This window comes from Marmota marmota, unplaced genomic scaffold (assembly GCF_001458135.2).
Source record: "Marmota marmota marmota unplaced genomic scaffold, marMar, whole genome shotgun sequence".
Taxonomy (NCBI): Eukaryota; Metazoa; Chordata; class Mammalia; order Rodentia; family Sciuridae; genus Marmota; species Marmota marmota.
Window position 1 is genome coordinate 6,515,302 of NW_025999924.1, and position 20,722 is coordinate 6,536,023.

At 39.4% G+C, this 20,722-nt stretch overlaps 1 protein-coding gene across 2 annotated transcripts in view; it reads left to right on the forward strand.

Annotated features, from left to right (window-relative positions):
• Window positions 1-497: 497 nt before the first annotated feature.
• Ankrd55 (ankyrin repeat domain 55) overlaps window positions 498-20,722 on the forward strand; it is a 95,848-nt gene continuing 75,623 nt past the window's right edge. The window contains exon 1 of one of the 2 annotated variants that reach the window (XM_015497293.2): window positions 498-679. In XM_015497293.2, the coding sequence (XP_015352779.2) occupies window positions 622-679 (58 nt within the window). In that variant the 5' untranslated portion in view covers window positions 498-621. The remainder of the gene's footprint in view (window positions 680-20,722) is intronic. The other variant, XM_048800028.1, reaches the window with a different exon arrangement.

The following is a 20,722-nucleotide window of genomic DNA, read 5'->3' on the forward strand; positions in this document are numbered from 1 at the left end:
GGGAGCCTGAAGTCAGGTGCTAAAGTGGGTAATTATTCCGCACAGCACATGGCCAGCAGACGCCTGCTACAATATTTACGTCCTATTCCATTGAGATGGCACTCTCTGCTCACATGACCCAAATGCAGTTCTCACTCCACCAGGAACACTGCCGAATGCAGTCTGCATCGGCAGCTTTGCACATGCTCTGTCTGGCCCTGTGAATCCTCACTCACCCATTGAGATTTCTGATGGTTTAAAGCTACATTCCAGCTGCTGAAGCTCTGTGACCTGCTGCGGTTTCCTGGCCTGGATCCAAGGCAGGTGGCCTCCACAGATACTGTTTTTTTAAAGATTTGGGCTGTTTTATTGATCTGTTTGGGGTAGAGGGTGCATAATACTTACACACAAGTATATCCAGTGAATGAGGCTGTAAGAGTAACTCTTTTCCTGGCAGGAGGAATATGTACCTATTTTCATTATTTTGCCTTGATAACAACCTGCAGCTCTAATGTATCCTCAATTCTCCAATAGGGGTCTTGGCCAGCGATACCACATCTCACTGTTGTGTTGACTGCAACGTGCGAGATGGTGTTTTCTACTCTCTAGAGACCTGGATGTTTTTTGCCACTCTGATGATAGATGATGAGACAGGCTACCATGGATTTCAGCACCTCTTCTGTGTTCGATCAGCAAAAAGGTAAAATGCTGCTTTAATACATTCTTTGGTTCTTAGCATCTTTAGTTTGTGGTTGCAAGGAGGGAGGTGTGTGTGTGTGTGTGTGTGTGTGTGTGTGTGTGTAGGTAGCATTTTGCCAAGAAAACAAACCTGCTCTGAATGGTCACTTCTAATTTGAAGCATTTGGAAGAGAAAAAGAAGCTTATGGTCTGTCTTATTGAAGTATTCCTACCACAAATTTTAAAAATTGGGTTTCAAGCATACTGTTTCAGATAGTGTCATCTTCGTTCTGTTTTTTTTAAAATCCTTAAAAAATATGTTAGAGAAAGTAATATAAGGAGAATACATCGCATCTCTCTTTCCTGTTAACCTCATGTCTTATTGCTATATCTTCATAAGCACCTCTTGATTCCCTTCAGGAACAGAGGTCACCCACACATACTTTGGGTTGATACAATATCTCCTCTGAGATTACACCCTGACTTATCACTATGTCATCACTTGCAATGACAGAGTGTAACTTCCTTACTCATAATTTCCAGATTGGAGATAATTTTCTACATGAAAAGGTTGCTATGAAATTAACTCCCCCTTATGATAAGCATGTATGTAGCCATATGATCTATAGATGTCCATTTTGTATACATAGTATGCATTTATATATGTTATGTGTAATTATATATCTGTTCTATGTATGTGTAGGAAATTTCCCTTCTTTAAATTTAATAAATATAGTTTAGAATCTTTTTTAAGTATCTGATATCTAAATCCCTTTCTATAATCCCTGAGTATTCTTCAAGGTCCTAAATTCCTTTGGTGATTTCACTGTTTTTGCTACAACAGGAAATGGTGGTTTGTGAAAGCCTCATTAAGAAAAGTCATTGCTTCTTTTCCCCATTAGCTGCCCAGGCTATAGTGTCTACTACCCCTCAATCTATAGCTGGCTTCAGGGGTGAATTATTTGAACTCAGTGAGTATCTCAAATAATTTATATTTGGATTTCAGGGTTAACAAATGTATATCTGCATATAGTGTATTCCCAACTCATTTGAATAGTGTGTGTATGTGTGTGTGTGTGTGTGTGTGTGTGTCTACATTCAAAGTGTGCTAGTTCCCATTGCGTTTGGATATAAGCACCATAGAAAAAGGGATTATTACGGCTCTGCCCAACACCACCCTTTCTCCTTTGTACATTTTGTACCACTGATGGCAATCAGCAAAAGTGAAAATCTCCTTAGAACCAAAACACTCACACTGGCTAAAAAAATGACGTTGTTGAGCCATGTAATCCAAAGTAACACAATAGGTTTATTTTTGAAAACTAATTTGAGGAAACTGGGACTGACTGCAGAAGAGCTAGCCCTTTATTATGAATTCATGTGTTCTAGTGCAGTACTTTCTAACAGCAATGAGCTCAAAACACAGCTAAAATATTAATTTGGAATATTTATTTTTTTGTAACTTCTCATATGAGCAGTTCACAGCAATTCCTCCACCTTAGGCCTGATTGTCTCCCACGAAAGTTAACCCTTTCCTTGCGATCTCTATTTCTATTTCTTAATCCTTTCTTTCTAAAGATAGGGTGAAAATAGCAGGGACTTCTAAATCCTACAGACATAGGTCAGAATGGCAGATAGCTACTACTTCTTAGCTGTGTAATCTTGGCAAGTTACCTAGCCTCTCTGGCCCTTAGTTTCCTCAACAATCAAATGAAAGAAATGATTCCTAAGTATCAGGATTGCTGTGAGGTTCTCAAATAATACATAAGAAGCCCCTGTCACATTGTCTGATGTGCAGTAAGTATTTCCAATTCATGCTGCTGCTGTTGTTACATTATCACCTCGGACTGGGAGTCTCTCAAATGCAAAACACTGTATACCTCCTGCTTCCATTTAGCAGTCCTCAGCCCTAAGTCAGTGCTAGGTGGCTAGGTTACATTCATTATTTTTTTCAGAACCCCAGGGTACCATTTAGAGCAAGCTCTAGAATAATAATCAACAAAATGATAAATGAATAGTTTCATTATTTCATTAATCCTTCCTCTGTCTTATTTATTTTGAAAATTATACATAATACTGGATCCTTTTTGCCATATTTATACATGCACATAACATAATTTGACCAATCTCAAGTTATGAGTTTTGAGTGCCTTTCCTTTTCCTCCCCTCTTCCCTTCCCCATCCACTTGCTCTACTCTACTGATCTCCCTTCTATTGTTGTTACTGTTATTTTAACTAGTGCATTATAATTTCGGATACATACGTGTATATATATATATTATATAAATATATGCATACAATACATATATACATGCAATGAATAATATAAGAATATTACACAATAAATAATACATATATATGTATTATTCATTGTGGTATATTTGTAATAAGCATTGCCTAATTTGGTAGATTTCATTCCCTAATAATTCCCCATGCCCTTCCCTCCTCTCTTCCTCTCAATTCCCTTCCTCTATTGAAAATTCCTTTCTATTTTCCTGAAATTTCCCCCCCACCACCACTCTTCTTTTCTTTTTTCTTTCTTTTTTCATAATCCTGTACCTTCCCTCTCTCTAGCTTCTGCATACAATAGAAGACAATTGACTCTTGACTTTCTGAGTCTGGCTTATTTCACATAACATGGTGTTTTCCCAGCCCATCCATTGACCAGCAAAGGACATAATTTAATTCTTCTTTATAGCTTAGTAAAACTCCATTATGCATATTATTACATGTTTTTGATATTGAGATCTAGCCCATGTCCCGCATGGGTTACGGAACCAGGGTCACTAGGGTGAATTGGGCTGGCATGACAAACCACACAGACACTGAAAATACCATTTTCAGGGTTTTCCAGGATGGCTCCTCTGCCTCAGCTGTAAGCTCCCACGAGGGGAGCAAGAGTAAAACAAGAGAGGCAGGCAAGAGACAGCGAGCATGCCTGGAACCCTGGTTTTTATTGGGGAGAGCCTTTCAGTAGAACATTCCATTCAAATAAGGTAAAGTGTAGTGTTACAAGAGAACAGGAGGGCAGCCCACTCCCAGCGCTACACTCCCCTGCCAAGCGACGGTGAGGTCCACCTGAAGTCCACCTGCTTTCACACTGAGCAGAAGCCAGTTCCACACCTTCATTACTCAAGGCTAAGGGTACATGCTCAGCTCCTACGTAGCAGCCCCCAACATTCAGCCATTGATGGGCACCTCGGCTAATCCTTTCTCATTCATAAAAGCTTGAAAACTCATATTCCATAGGTTCGGACCACTGAATAGATTTCAAATATTATATCATTGGCAAACCACAGTGAAGTGACTTTCTCTGGAAAAGTTGAGTGTGGAGCTTTAGTGGAGAATTTTTCATGAATTCTTAATTTCTGAAGACTTTGAAACTTTGGTGGCCCTGGGCTCACATGCAGATGTTGACAGAAGACATCTGGAAGAACCTTAGAAAGGCATGGGATCCACTGGTTTTCAAACCTGGCTGCACATAGGAATCATCTGGGGACGTTTGGAAAATGTGGATACCAGGTCCCACCATGGAGATTCCAATGTAACTGGTGTAAGGTATGGCCTGACAGATGCCCCACAGGATGTTCTGAGATGCAGCAAAGATTGAGGACCAGTCATCTGCTTCACTCCCTGACATTTCAGATGGGAGAACTGAAGCAAGAGGTTCTGGGTAGGCCCTTTGAAGTAAGAATAATCATACCCCACTATTACTAACAGAGGGGACCAAGACTTTGACATTCTCCACCCAGACAACAGACCAACAGGATACTTCCTATTCATAGGCAATCTCTGACCCCCAAAACTGCTCTGGGATGGGTGTAGGCCTGGACTTGGTTCATGGTTGTCCAGAGGATGCTGGAGCGATGTGATGCAGAACGACCTGCAGGGCCCTAACAAGGTGGGTTTGGTAAATTGGAATCCTGCCTGCTGCACTTTTCTGTATCTCCATTTAGCTAGAAGCATCAAGACATCCTCATGTCAGGGTCTTGGTGGCAGATTGACATTTGCCAAGTTTTTTCTTAGCCCTCTTCCATTTGCAAGAACTTGGACAAACTGATCTCCTCTGCTTCAGTCTTCTGTAGAATATGGATGATATTATGCATCCACAGAGTTGCTGGAAGCTCAAAGATCAGGTTATCTGACAGGCCAGGGGGTCAGGGCCATGCCTCTGGCCTGCTTTATGAACTTGAGGGAATGAAACCTGGGTCTTCAATGCTCCCACCCCTGTCCTGTGTTTTCTGCTTTTACCATAGCAACAGCTTTCTGTTCTCACGTGCTCTTCCTGGCTGTCTTCCCTCTCAAAGCCCACATGCAGGAAAGCTGTAGTAAAATCATTTACTATAGAACACAGAGGTTCCTGCTGAAGTCAACATATTATATAACTGAAGATTTTTCCATTTTAAGCTTTGCCACTACTTGTAGAAAGAAAAGCTCTGCTGTGCCTGAAGGCATCCCAGGCCTCAGAGAAACAAGGGTGATCCCAAAGGCTAGCCCTCCATGTGGCTGAATGAGGAAGGTCGGGCCCTGCATTGGTTCTATAAGGAAACTTGTTTGATGAGGCATCATGAAGTGTTTGCAGACACCTGGGGGACTCTGGCACCCGGTTGTTTCAAATGAGAGGAAAGGTCTGTCTCCCAGCCCAGGTTGATACAGTGCTTTATGTCACAGGCTGCTATAACAAATTACTACCAGCTGGGATACTTAAAACAACATAAATTTACTTTCCTATGGTTCTGGAGACTACAACTCTGAAATCGAGATATCAATAGGGTCCATACTACTTCTAGAACATTAGGAAAGAATCTTTCCTTGCTTCAGTCTACTGTGGCCTCATCACTACAATCTCTGTCCCCATCTTCATGTGGCTTATTCTGTGTATCTGTCTGTCTCTCCATGTGCATGTCTCAGATTCCTTCTGCCCCAGATGATCCAGGATAAATTCCTCAAGATCTTTGAGTTAACTGCATTTGCTCTCACACCTAATGTAATTTTCATTCTTTTGCCATAAAAAGTAAGACAAAGGTCTGAGGAATTAGGACATGGTCATATCTTTACAGCCAATATTTGACCCACCATGTGAAGTAAGAAGTTAACTCTTAGAAAACAACAACAACAAAAGCACATAATTCTCATATCTTGATTTTAGGTAAAATCCATTCTCCTTTAAGTAAGAAGGAAAGCCATCATATAAGAGGTGGGAGGGGTAATCTATTGGTGAAGACTCTGTGCAGGCACTTTCATGGATAATTAAATACTAAGAGATGTTTATTGAGCATTGAGCAGAGCCAGGCTTCTGTCCTGAGGACTATACTTAGCTAGCTCAGATAATCCTCGTATTACCCCCATTGTTTTTACCACCTTTTACCCATGAGGCAGTTCAAAAAGTTTGTCCTACCCAACATTACCACAGAAAAACAGCAAAGCCAGGATTCCAGCTTAAACCTGTTTGACTTCAAGGGCCATGTTCTTCCCAGCACAGTATGTTTCTTCCTTGGCCAACTATAAAGTTTAATTTAAACAAAAAGACATCAACAAAAAGTTGAGTTAATGACACATTTATTTTCACAATCAAGCTGGTATCCCTTTGTGTTTTAGATTTTTAAAGCTCAGACACACAGATGTGCTGGTTTTAAATTCTAGACTCTCATTTAAAAAATGGAATGGTAAACAAAAATATTTGTACTTTGCTGAAAAAGCAAAAGTTAAAAATCACAGCATGAAAACCAGATGCCTTGAAAGGAAGAATAAGCAAATTTTTATAGTTTTGGGAAAAGAACAGAGATTACACAGGAATACCATAGGAAACAGGAAGGAGAAGAGCATGATTTGTTTCCAGTTGATTTCAGATTCAGAGACCTTGAATGGGAGCCTGGAATGAAACCCAGCCACAAGGAGGAGAATTTTGGGATTGATTTTTCAGAACTGTGATTGACAGTTCAGATTCAAAAAGACTAGCTGGTTTATAGTCAAATGATCTATTCCCTCTGAGTAGATGTCCAGCCTTCTCCCTCTTTTAGCTAAGAACAAGGAGCATAGAAAAGAAGGGTAGAAGAAGAATCTTTGTTTCCAATGTTTCCGCCCACTCAAGATGAAACCTGGGAAAGCCTGTTAGGTGGCGGTCTCCCGCTCCTTTCTCTGCCTCTTCCTTTGTAGAGTACCTTCTCTTTTCCCATCAACCAGTACCTGGGAAAGACTGTGGCAGATCAGTCCATTCTGGAATCTCTCCTCAGTTAGCAGCTGGGACAGGCTCGGCCTCCAATAACCTGAGTGCTCCTCTCCTTCCACCCTTCCCAGATCCTTTTAGGGACATAGAAAGAAGCCCTGGCTGAACTTTTCCAAACTCTTTCAGTTACAGCCTGAAAGAGCCATGAAACTGAAAGTGATTTAATATCAGAGACCAGAAGGGTAGGGTCATTCTCCCCCATAGGATGACCCCCACTGTCCCAAGGGAGGGGTCTCTTACTGAAGAATGCATCCCAAGAAGGAGTCTCTAGGAATGATCTCCAGAAAGGAAGAAGGACCCACTGCCCAGCCATACAATTTTACCCAACCAACTTCTGAAGGCCTACCCTCATCCCAGCCCCTGAAGTCAGAGGAATCACCACACATGTTAGCCTTTTTTGAATTTTTTTTTTTTTTTTTTTTTTTACCATGTTTACTCATTAACTCTACAACATCTCCAGAGCTAGGCAACTCTTTGCTTAGGAATATCCATAGATTTTCCCTTTGATACCACCACTACATTATAACATGAATGATCTGCATCCCAGATTTTTTTGATTCATTTTATACAGTCCTGATGGCTTTGCCCTAGAATTAACTCTCAACTAATAAATAGGTTTACATGATAAATAACAGCCCTTTGTTCAGTTTATCTTTGTGAAAAATGAGAAGGGCACTTGCTCATGGATGAGACTTTTCTTACTTTATTGAGATTAATGGGGGAGGAAGAGAAAAGAGGATGTTCCATTCTGCAGAAGAAGTATTTCCATTTCTAAATGTGCCCTCAGAATATAACCTGTAATAGTGTTCTAATTCTTTTAAAACTTTTTGTTTGAAAATGATTTCAAACTTATAGAAATGTAAGATTAAGAACAGTATAGAGAATACTTGGATCTCTTCTACATAGATTCACTTAATGATAACATTTTGCTCCATTTGCTTTAACATTTGTTCTATCTATGTCTGTGTACCCTCTCCCTTTCCTATAGAATTTTTTCCGGTAAGGAATCCAGTCTAGGATTAGATTTTACATTAGTTATCATGCCTCTTTAGTCTCTTTCAATGTGGAACATTTCTACAGACTTTCTTTGTGTTTTATGATATCGACATTTTTAAAAATTATAGTCTCTCTCTTCTGTTAAATATCAAGTTCTTCTTTTTGAGTTTATCTGAGACTTCCTTGTTATTCAAATTGGAGTTTGCATTCCCAGCCAGAATATTGCATAGGTAATGTTGTGTTTGTCTCAATTTATCACAGAATTGTTTAAATCCTTTATAATCATCATCTGGGGATAGAGATGTTGCAGTATTAGGTGTCAACTGTTTCTAGCAGAGTTAATTTTTTTTTTCTAATTGTGAGGTTGACATAACTGTCTAGCACTGCAAGAATGAATATAGTATATAAAGCCTTGTATTCCCTCAACTAACAAAGGACTGTGTTCTTCCCTGCTTCTCACCAGTAAGATGGATCCATGGCAACTCATGCTTCATACTAGGGCTGGGGAGTAATTCCCAAAGAGAAACAGATCAGGCCAAGAGTTTTAACCAGGACTCATAATTAGAAGAACAACTACTCTGGTTTATTAAGCAGCTCCCATGTGCTGGGCTCCCATATACTGTGCTGAATTCTTCATTACTATTGCCTCATTTAATCCTTACCATAGCCTCAAAGATAGGTTCCATTTTTGGTCCATCTGATGTTACATGACTTGCCCAAACCACAAAGAACAAGGGGCAAAGCTGCCATGCTAACTTGGGCTTCTGACCCTCAATCCCCCTCATACTCCCCTTCATACCAAGCTATACCTCTGGATTCCACCAGCCTACCACATCGGTCTCTTCTTAACATTTAGAATGAGAAGGGAAAAAAAGGTGAGGCTGCTAGAGTTCTCAGCTGAGAGCCCAATTCCCTCTCTCATTTGCTCAAGCTGGGCCAGCTGTGGCCCCCCTGGTCTGGGCTTCCCTCTGCTGGGAGCTCTACCAACAGGCCTGGGCTCACTATCACAGCCTGCCTTTGGAGCAATGACTAGCCTCAGCATTTGAGGATGAGAGTTAAGGTGACACTGGAATATGACCAGTGGATGTAAGGTGATGAGAACAGAGACCTGCAAGGTGAGGACTTGGCTTGCCAGCACAGAAGCTTTCGTGGGTGGGCTCTTTATCATTCTCCTACTTAGTCTGTTCTGCACAGCGACAAGATGATGTTTCTCCAAGTAAACAAGGTCACCTGAAAACAGCAGTTGGTTTAAAAAAAGAAAAAAGTAAAAAGAATTCTTCCAACCTTGGCATTCTATACTTTGGTCATGGTTTCACCAACTTTACCAGACTGCATCTTTGATCTTTTGTTCACCATGGTGAACAGGACACAGTCTGCTTTTTAAATTTATTTTTTAATCTCATTTTAAAAAAACTGTGAGAGGGGCACCTGAAATTCACCCAAAATGGCACTTGCATCCTTCTGGTTACACAATGTTACCCTAGAGTTTGGGCTATAAGTAGACTGCCTTGCAGGGACCACTGAATAAAAGAAGAGTTGGGATGGGTGCATAGGTATTTGGTTTCAGGTAGCCACATCAGAAACCAATCTTAGGATGGCTCCTGGAGGTGCTTTGCCTTAGAATAGTAGTACTTTTAAAATTGGAAGGTAGTGAGAATATAATCCAACTCCCTCACTCTTTACAAAGGGGGATTTACAGTGCCCTGAACTGTATGGCCCTGGAACTGTCACTTACTGTGGGAGCCAGCTGTTTAACATCTCTGCTCTTTGCTTTCCTCCCCTTGTAAGTTAAGATGACGACACTACAGAGGATTGCAATAGACTAAATTAATTGATAAATACAAAGCACCTGGATCTGCACCCAGTGCACAGTAATTGCCCAGTTATAAGGATATAGGGTGGTTATAAAGAGGGTTCTAACAATCCTCTGAGGATTGATGAAGTAATGCATACAAGGTCCTTGGAACTGTGCCTAGCCCAGAGTAATCACCGAGTAAGTGCTAGGGATTATTATAAGTGACTCACCTAAGGTCGTATGGACAGGAGAATAGTCCACCCTTCAAGCTGCCTCCTCCTCCACAATGAATTCATGGCAGAGCACCCACTTTTACTTGGAAGGGGAAAAATTAGCCTGAGAAGGAAAAATCTCATCAGAAGGTAACTAATCTGGGCTGGGGTTGTGGCTCAGTGGCAGCGTGCTTGCCTAGCTGTATAAGGCACTGGGTTCTATTCTTAGCACCGCTATGTAAGTAAATAAGGGACGGTCAACATCTAAAAAAAAAAAAAGTTAATTCTGCTGGGAAGCTCATTGACTTCAGAGTATCATCACTTTCCCTCTCAGCCTCCATTCTTCTGTACTCTAAGATGCCTTTTAAGTCAAACTCTGCCCTCTGCCCTTGGCTCAAAAGCCAGCCCAGCTGCTAGCTTCCACCTTCCACGTGACTGCCACACACTTTTCTGAGCTTCATGCTGCTCTCGTAACCTCTCTAGTTTTTAGGCTGAACCCCCTTATTTTAATTATTACAGTTTTATAATGTACTGTTTACTAGAAGAAGTCTTCTTCAATATTGTTTTTTTCAATTACGTTGGATATTCTTACCTATGTTTTGAATCTCCTTTCTCTGTTTCTTTGTGCTTTTGAAATGGTAATGTAATCTCACACTTTCAAGATCTAAAACTTCACCCACTCCCCTCTTTCTAGCCATCCAGCTCCCCTATCTGGAAGAAAACCAATGTAACCAGTTTTTGGTATCCTTCCAGAGATTTTTTTTTTTTTTTTGAGTACTGATAATCAAATACTTGACTATATTCTTTTTTCTTCTTTGAAACATACCCTTGTCCACATATTGCTACAAATAAAAGCTAATATCTTCCTGACCTCAACTTCTTCCCAAATTATAGGAAATTGGATTGAAGTTAAGATATTAAACATAAATGGATATGGTAATAATTAATTTTTTCTTATACTATTTAGCCTTCCTAACTAGGAAAATAGTATATATTTTCATAAATTCTATTCTTATATATCTTGCAATAAAGTCACATAGTTTTCTTCACTTGAATTATGAATATTTTAGAGGGGTATATTCCTATGTATTTTGTATTTTCATTGCAATGGGTTTTCTCCTTATATTATTTAATGTAAACTGTGTACTTTTATATTTACTTTTAAATTCCAACTTTGTTAATTGTTTTAATCATATTGTATTAATTCTTTTGTTGACTCCCTTGTGCTGCCTGATGGGTAATTACCATGAATCTCCTGATCCTTAGGGGATTCATTCTAAGACCCCAACAGGTTGCTGAAACCACAGACAATACCAAACCCTACCTGTACTGTTTCTTCCTGTACATAGATATCTAGAGTAAAGTTTCATTTGAAGGATTAGACACAGCAAGAGATTACCAATGGTAAATGATAATAACATGGAACAATTATGGCCATATACTTTAATTAAAGTTACATGAATGTGGTCTATCCTTCTCACATGCACACACTATCTCTTTCTCCCTCTCTCTCTCTCAAATATCTTAGAATACTTTCACCTTTTCACTTAAATGTAGCACTTGATGGCTCCTCTTTGGCATATCTGAAGTGGCAGCACCAGTACTCTTGCCCTTTGGGGCCACTATTCGGTAAAATAACACTTAATAATATAAAATTTACATTATTAAGTAAAAAAAAAACATTATTTGAAAACAAGCACTGAAATACAGTGACAGTCAACCTCATAAGCAAACTGGCTTCTAAGTGACAGATAAGTAGGTAGAATATAGAGCATGGAGACACTGGCCCAAGGGACGATCCATTACCCATGTGGGACAGAATGGAACTATAAAAAAATTTGTAATGCTACTGGAAATGGGGTATAATTTAAAACCTAAAAATTATGTATTTCTGGAATTTTTTATTTGATATTTTCAGACTGCTGTGTACTGTGGGGAGCTGAAACTGGATAAGGGTGAACTACTGTAAATTGTTCAAATGAGGAGGGGAAGTGCTACATAGTGGGTGAGAATCCTGGCTGCAGGTCAGATGAACTGGTTTCTAGCCCCACTCTACCACTTAATAACTGTGAAACTTCCAAAAAAAAGTCATTAAATCCTTCTTTGCTTCAATTTCCTCATTTACCAACTTCATAAAGTTGTTCAGACAAATAAATGGCCTAAGATGAAATTGTTAGGAAAGTGACTGGAACATAAGTCACCTATAAAAATTAGCGATTACTAAGTTATGATTGCTTTGATCTTGCTTCGTGATTATCATATCCCACTTCTTCTTTGCTTATCTTATAATATCAGTTCAAATGTGTCATATACCTTTCTTTCTACATTGTTTCACTATTAGGTATGATGTTTGCAATTAGTTTGAAATAAATATACTTAATCATATTAAAGAATATAATCTATTGCTAAAAACAGCTTTTTAGGAACAGATACCAAATAGTATAAAATGCTTTTATGGTCTTTGCTCATCTCATCGTGCTTTGTCCCTCTGGTATGATATATTTTATTAATGGATACCCTAAAATCAAAGTATCTTTAGTTCTGGAATAAGCTCCATTTGGCAATGTTATATTGTTCTTTTAACCCAAATGAATTTGATCCAGTAGAAGTTAATTTACAACTTAGAATTTTGTGTTTTCAGATTGAATTGGCCAATAGGTGCCTTTGTGTGTGTGTGTGTGTGTGTGTGTGTGTGTTGTCTTTACCAGTTAGGCTAACCGCAGAAAATAAAGTAGAAAATTTTCATTCTTCTTCTGTGTTTCAGTCTGAGAATTATTTCTTCCTCAGTCACTTGACATTTTTCTTAACATGTTAAAAGAATTCACTCTTCCCCACTGTAGAACCTTTCTATCATTGTCGGAAACTTTAGCTCTTCCCCTCCATTTGTATAGCCAACTCTCCACAACTGTGCTCCCATCTCTGGGTTATGTGTCAAACTCATTTTTCTACAGTGAGTATAAACTCTAGTGTGAATCCTAGTGAGGTCGCATGAAGGGCAGGTTGGATTTTATTCTATGCCTTTTATCAAGCAACAATGAAACCAAGTTGGGTACCCAGAAATTATCCCAATGTCATGAGAAGAAATTCCATTTCAGTTGCTTGTAAGCATCTTTAGGAATCCATAATACAGTCTTCAAGGAACTACTGTCAGTCTGTGACTGTAGACAGAAAGCACACTTTAGGAGATCAGTGAAATTTTAAAGAAAATTTAAAGAAGGAAGAAATCCTGTCCAATCTGAAAATGCTTCACTGATGAGAGGGAGAAAAGAGAATTCACATAGTGAGAACACCATAGAAGTCCCTCTGACAGAACACAGCTACAATAGAGCTTCATGGACAAGGCAAAGCTCAAGAATCATAGAATGATATAGACTTGTTCAAATTTGGGCAGTTGGGCCAGCCACCTAACTTATACTTGGTTTTGTAAAGTTATTTCCAGAAGACCAAGGCACTAGGGACAGTTTTATAAGCAGCACAGGGGAGGGCCCAGGAGGATGCCCTTTACTACATCCAAGGAAGACCTCTTTCTCCAATTCTTTCCCAGCCCAACAGTCATTGTTCCTGCAATGATAGGTGATTCACCATTTGGCTCTCCACCCATGTTCATTAGGTACATTGATGTTCTCATTAATCATGCATGGAAACTTAGGGGTCCACTTGCTACTCAATATTAGTGTCTCTTTGAGAACTTTCCCAAGATACATTTGGCCAGAACCTGTTAACTGGGGTAGTGGAGAGGAACACACTAGATCACAAGATATCCTTCTGTTTCTAAACATCTCTGGTTATTCAGAAGTCTCATTTATTCCAGTTTGTACCCACCAGAACTAGTTTTGGATCTGTAGAAAATAATCCTAAAATCTCCTTCCCAGGTTTTCAATATGCACCTGTCATGTTCCACTGAGTCTGCTTGGCTCCAAACTACATGAACCCTGCTTCTGTACCCACCTGTCACTACCACCCCAACCCCACAGTCTCCAGTTAAAATAGCAAATATGTGACTCCAACTCTTGCCCCTTCTAAAAAGCAAAAGAGGTAGGTGGAGTCATATAGTCTACTCAGAAGTTAGAAAGGGAGATTGGAGAAAGGACGGTTGACATAACACCACTTAGTTTACTTTTCAGTATCCAAAAGCCAGCTAGGCTAGCACAATCAATTTAAGATGTATACCTCCTAATTGCCAAAGAACATTCTGACACAATGCTTCAACATCAAAAATATTTCGACAAAATTTTAGTGGTTGAGAAAACTCATTTGAGTAGAACATACAGACTAAGTTGAGCAACCAATACAGTTACCCGACTCGGAATGTTCTGTAAATTAAAGATAGTCTTTTTAAGAATTGGTGTTATTACAGTTAAAGTGCATTCTATACAAAGGCATTCCAGAAGTCAGAAAATCCAGAAAGTTCTCAAAGAGACACTAATATTGAGGCATCATTACTGAAGGACAACACAGACAAACTTCCTAAAACAGAAAAGTCCATTTTCAAGGCCCCTATCTGTGCAGGAGATAGACTAAAAATGGTAAAACATCCACAGGTCAGAAGAGCACCCCCAGGAACACAGGGATGCAGAGATTCAAAGAAACACACAACAAGTATCGCATGATAAATCTGGTTACAGAGAAAGGCCTGTGTTGGCCAGATATTACTCCTGAGATAATAATGTTGCAAGACTCTCCTCCACTCAGGATGAAATCCCTTCTTTCCCACGCCACGTCACCAAAGTTGTTTTGCCTCTTTCTTCTCTCAGTTGGTAACTGCAGGAAGTTTGGAGTTATTTTCCTTTAAAATGTTGAAACAAAAAACTCTTTCTCTTCTTCCCCCATGACTGACAATTTATAAGAGAATGCACACTGAGGGAATGGAGAAGAACATGTGAAATAGCAAACTGCTTCAGTTCACCAAGTCACGACAGCCTGCTGAGAGCATCTCTTTGGTGACAAAGAAGAGACAGGTGCCCATCTATATCAAAGTAGAAATGTGGATAAGCAAATTAATTAACACACTTGGAACACATACTCAGTGCCAGGCATTGCTCTCAACACTTGGTGTGAATGAACTCACTTAGCCGTCTGGACGGCTCTGTGAGGTGGGCACTATTCTTATCCCATTTGACAAGAGAAGAACAGGCATAGAAAGGTTAAGCAATTTAACTGAGATCTCACAGCTAGTGGGTAAGTGGCAGTGCCAGGATTCTACCCCTGGCAGTCAAATCCCAGAGTCTGTGTCCCTAGCATTTTTCTTTTATTTTATTTTCTTTTTTTTAAGAGAGAGAGAGACAGAGAGAGAGAGAGAGAGAATTTTTTAAATTTATTTTTTAGTTTTTCGGCGGACACAACATCTTTGTATGTGGTGCTGAGGATTGAACCCGGGCTGCACGCATGCCAGGCAAGCGCGCTACTGCTTGAGCCACATCCCCAGCCCCCCTAGCATTTTTCTATTGCCCCATGTGTGTGTGCTGCATGTCGCGTGATGTGATAAGAGTCACATAAGGCTAATTGTGATTCAGTGGTGGCCAACTTTATCAACGACCTTCAACTTGTTCCTGCCTGGACAGAGAGTTCCAGACTGGCTCTTAATCCTGCCTAGCAGCACAGGCACCATCCTGGCTCAAAGCCCAGGTCAAGGCCCCACAGAGGCTTTCCATCACCAGTGGGTGGCAATGTTGTCACACGGAGGCATCAGGGTGCAGTGAAAGCAAGCACCCGCCCTCAAGGTGGAAAGGCCTCACCTTCTCATGAATAGACCACTCTGGGTGGCCCTGAGAATACCATTTCTCCATTGTCCCACAGCATCCAGGATAATTCTGCAGGAGAAAAGAGAGATTTAAATTAGGAAAATGCACAGGAAGCCATTATTTAAGTGATTCCTCCCTATCCTGCCATAATGTTCCCAGTGTTTTAATGATAAATTAGACATTTTTCTTCCCACTAGGGCATGTCATATTGCTTTTAGGGACAGAGATTCTACCACTTTTGTTCTCACACTTTTACTAGTCTATGGTAGAAGCTGAGTAAATGGATGAATGAAAAAATGTACCTTCTTTGGAGGCACTCAGCTCTATTCCAAGGAATAATCCAAGAAAGTCGTGTATCCTCTATAGTTGCCCCAAATAAATCCAGACTTCATGGATAACTCTAGGGTAGGTTCAGTCACCCAAGGAACCACAGAATAGAATAAACAAAAGAAAGCCTCTCAAATCATCTGGATTGGACTCTTAAAATTGCATTACCCAACCTGCCCTTACATCAACCTGGCCTTTCCACAAAAGGGTCACAACTTAAGCAGAACAAGTATCAAGCTGACCTCTAGATAACTTGGAAAAAATGGGCCTAGTAACTGATGCAGTTGAGGGCTTTCCCAAGGAACTCAACAGAACCTCAGGGCAGAGCCACTATATGAAGCTCTAAAAGAGGGGCCCACATTGGTGTAAAATCTGAGACACTCTGAAGACCCAAAGCATTGCTAACAGCCTGTCATACATCTGAAAACCCAGCATTAACACTAGGCCCTTGGAATTAGGTAGAATTTATGATACACAGAAACCAGTGAGTTTTTTTTTTTTTTATCATGATTTCAAGATCATCTATCCTCCTGTTGGTAAAATTTTATAACAATTTAAAACATTTAACCAATTTTTTTAAAAAAACACTACTAGGGTACTTTTAAGGGTCAAAATTAGAAAAACAGATTTCTTCCCGGTTTGAGAACTTTGTGAAATATCAAGGACTTGTTAGGTATGTACATCCTAGGCTCTGTCTCTTCTTTAAATAGTAGCATATTACTATAAAGCTAAGAAGCCACACTCCTCATTCAACATTTAAGAAAAAAAAAATACTTGGTTAACTTTGATGAATATTAACAAATGCAAATTCATCATAAAGAATTTAGAAAGTATAGAAAGTTCAAAAGAATATCCAAGATAGTCTAATTTTTGGTGCATGTTCTTTCCGTCTTTTATAGGTCATATATATATATATATATGACCTATAAAAGACGGAAAGAACATGCACCAAAAATTAGACTATCTTGGATANTTCATCCCAACAAAATCATACATGCATGGAATTTAAGTTCCCATTGGCCCTCTTTTCCTTCCTCTCCTCCTTCCTCCATCCTCTCCTCCTTCCTCCATCCTCCTTCTTTTACTGATGTTCTTTCACTCATCTATTTATTTCTAATTGGTTCTTCTACATATTCATAAAGATGAAATTCCCTGTGGTATATTTATATATGCACATAGCATGATTTTAGACTTAATATTGTTAAGATGTCAATACTACCCAAAGCAATCTGTACATCCAATACAATTCACAATGCCCGTCATGCATTTAAAGAAGTAAAACAAGTCCACCCCAAAATTCATATAAAATCTCAAAAGACCTCAAATAGCTAAAACAATTTTACAAAAAAAAGTTGGAGTACTTACACTTCCTGTTTTCAAAACTTACTGCAAAGCTAAACTAATCAAAATGAGTGATACTGGCATAAGCACAGGCATACAGATCAATGCAACAGAACTGCGACCTCAGAAAGAATCCCATATATCTATGGTTAACTGCTTTTCAACAAAGGCACCAAGACCACTCAGTAGGGAAAGAATAGTCTTTTCAACATATAGTGCTTGAGCAACTAGTTAGTCACATGGAAAATAACGTACTTGGGCTCTTACCTCATACCATATTTAAAAATTAACTAAAAATGGATGGAAGACTGAAACATAAGACTTAGAATTCTTAGAAGAAAGTAGAGGGGAGCAATTAGGGAGGCTGAGGCAGGAGGATAAGTTCAACACCAGCCTCAGCAACTGAGGCCCTAAGCAACTTGGTGAGACTCTGTCTCAAAATAAAAATAAAAATAAAAAAGGCTGGAGATGTGGCCCAATGGTAAAGCAACTCTGGGTTTAATCCTCAGTACCAAAAAATAAAAGAAGAAGAAGTAGGAGGAGGAGGAGGAAGAAGAGGAGGAGAAGGAGGAGGAGGAGGAGAAGAAGAAGGAAGAATAGGTGGAAAGCTTTGTTGACCCTGGATTTAGCAATTATTTCTTGGATATGGCACTAAAATCATGGTTATCAAAAGAAAAAATAGTCAAACTGAACTCTATGAAAATGTAAAATTTTGTTCACCAAAAGATAACATCAACAATGTGAAAAGACATCACAGAATGGAAGAAAATACTTGTAAATCATATATCTGATAAAGGTTTAATATCCATACATATAAAGATCTCCTATAGTCGGGCGTGGTGGCACATGCTTGAAACAGGCGGCTCCGGAGGCTGAGGCAGGAGGATAATAAGGTCAAAGCCAGCCTCAGCAAAAGTGAGGTGCTAAGCAATTCAGTGAGCCCCTGTCTCTAAATAAAAATACAAAATAGGGCTGAGGATGGATGTGGCTCAGTGGTTGAGTGCCCCTGAGTTTAATCCCCAGTACCCCCCCCCAAAAAAATCTCCTATAAACTCAACAACAAAAAAACAAACAATCCAATATAAAAGTAGGCAAAGGATCTGAGCAGACATTTCTCCCAAATTTAAGGGGAGATGACCAATAACACATGAAAAGATATTCTACAGTTATGTATACTTCATACTCATTAAGATGACTATTATCAAAAAACAAAAGCCACATACACACAAAAAATATATGGAGGTGAAGACATGAGGAAATTGGAGCCCGTGTGTACCATTGGTGAGAATATAAAGTAGTGTAGCCGCTATGAAGAACAGTATGGTGGTTCCCCCCCAAAAAAAAAAATTAAAATGGATCATCATATGATCCAGCAATTCCCTTTCTAAGTATATACCCCAATGAATTAAAAGCAATGTCTCAAAGGGACTTGAACACCTATGTATATGGCAGCATATTCACAATAGCCACAAGGCGAAAATAACCCAAGTGTTCATCTGCAGATAAGTGAATAAACACCACCTGGTACATACATAGAGTGGAATGTTCAGCTTTGAAAGGAACAAAAATCATTATTACAACATTCCAGTGTAGATGAACCTTGCTGACATTATGCTAAGCAAAATCAGCTAACACAAAAAGACAAATATTGATGACTCTACAAATGTAAGATACCTAGAGTAGTCAAATTCACAGACTCAGAAAGTGGAATGGTGCTTTCCAAGGGCTGCGGGCAGGAAAGGATAAGAAGTTATTGTTTAATGGGTAGAAAGTCTTGGAGACTCTCTGGAGACAGGTGGTTGCGATGGTCACACAACAATGTGAATGTACATAATGCCACTGAACTCAACGCTTAAAAATAACTAACGTGGCATTGCCATTTTATGCTATGCATATTTTATATACCTAAAGGCTACTATCATGACCTCACAGAATAATAATCTCCAGAGAAAACACATTTACTTCCTTCAACTCATTCTCATGTCACATGAATCAAGTTCCTTCATACCTCCTTCTGTTCACTCTCTGAATGCTCTCTAGCTACCTGTAACCCCATTTACCCCACAGCTTATAAATTGCAGTATGACACTGACTGGTATCACCTTCCTCAATGTGATACCTAGACTTTCAATAATGGAGCTAGTGTTCCTTCTAGTTTATTAAAACATCACTAATTCTTCTGGAGCTAACTATCCAACTAAAACCATAAGTTATTTTCTAATGTGCCACCACTAAAACCTCTTATTGGTTAGAACTCTCTCAGTGACTAAAAAGAAAACCAAAACATACACACAAGATTATGCAAATTGACTTCAGCAAAAAAATAATTGATTGGCACATGTAAATGTTCTAGAGATGATGGCGACACAAAATGCAGCTTGATTCAGAAGTTTAAATTATGTCACCAGGTCTCGGCTCTTTTCTTCTCTTGAGCCCTGTCTATTCATCTCCTTGTTTTAGTTTTCGTTCTTCTTAGGCAGGCTTTCCATCCATAAAATGTCACTAAGTTGGTGGAACAAAGTTAGAGTATTGTTCCCAACAATAAGACAAATATGTTTGCTTCTGGTGGACTCTAACTGGGTTACATCCCTGTATCAGTCTCTGCCCAAGATAATGCAAATATTGAGTGGCTTTGATTCAGTTCACATGTTTCGTCCCCCAAATCCAGTCAATCCAACTGAATTAGCCCATGGGCTGAATGTGGAACAGAGCTGGTCCCCAGAGAACAATCAGGTTCAGGTTAACAGCAGGGTGAGGGAAGCTTGAGCAACAAAACCCACAGGTTCAACCACCCTTCACTGTGTTTTGTGGACTGACATATGCTACCCTCTGCTTATCCCTATTAAATATGATTTATCTAACTACTCTGGCAAGATATTTTGTGGATCCTGATACTGCAAGGCAGTTCCACAGTGTGATGAATTTGCCTTTGCATGTGTTGTTGCAATCAGCCATATGCAGGTGGTAAGTACATTAGCATATTTTATATAAGCACATTACGTATAGACTCTGAAGACCCACAGTTCTAATGTCACCTTCAGCAGCTCCTTGGCCCACCATGACGATCTTCCTTCTGAGATGATGTTGCTAGCATCTTTGGATGTGCACATACAACCAGACACCAGGCCCATCTTTATCCTTAAGTTTGGGCCCTATTTCTTGTACCCAAAGATATTGGGAGCCATGTTAATAAAAGGTCTAGACTCCTGGGAAAGTCTTTAATAATGAGTTAATGTTCTATGCAACATATAGATTCATTATTAGCATCATCAACAAGAGATATTTTTCTCTACATGTCCCAGATTTTTCATCCTGTCTAAATAAGAGCCCTCACCCCTCAAAAAAAAGTAGCCCTAGTAGTAGCAAAGTGCATACAGTGTTTACTAAAAGCTGGATCCTATTCTAAAAGCACATAGGATTAAATATT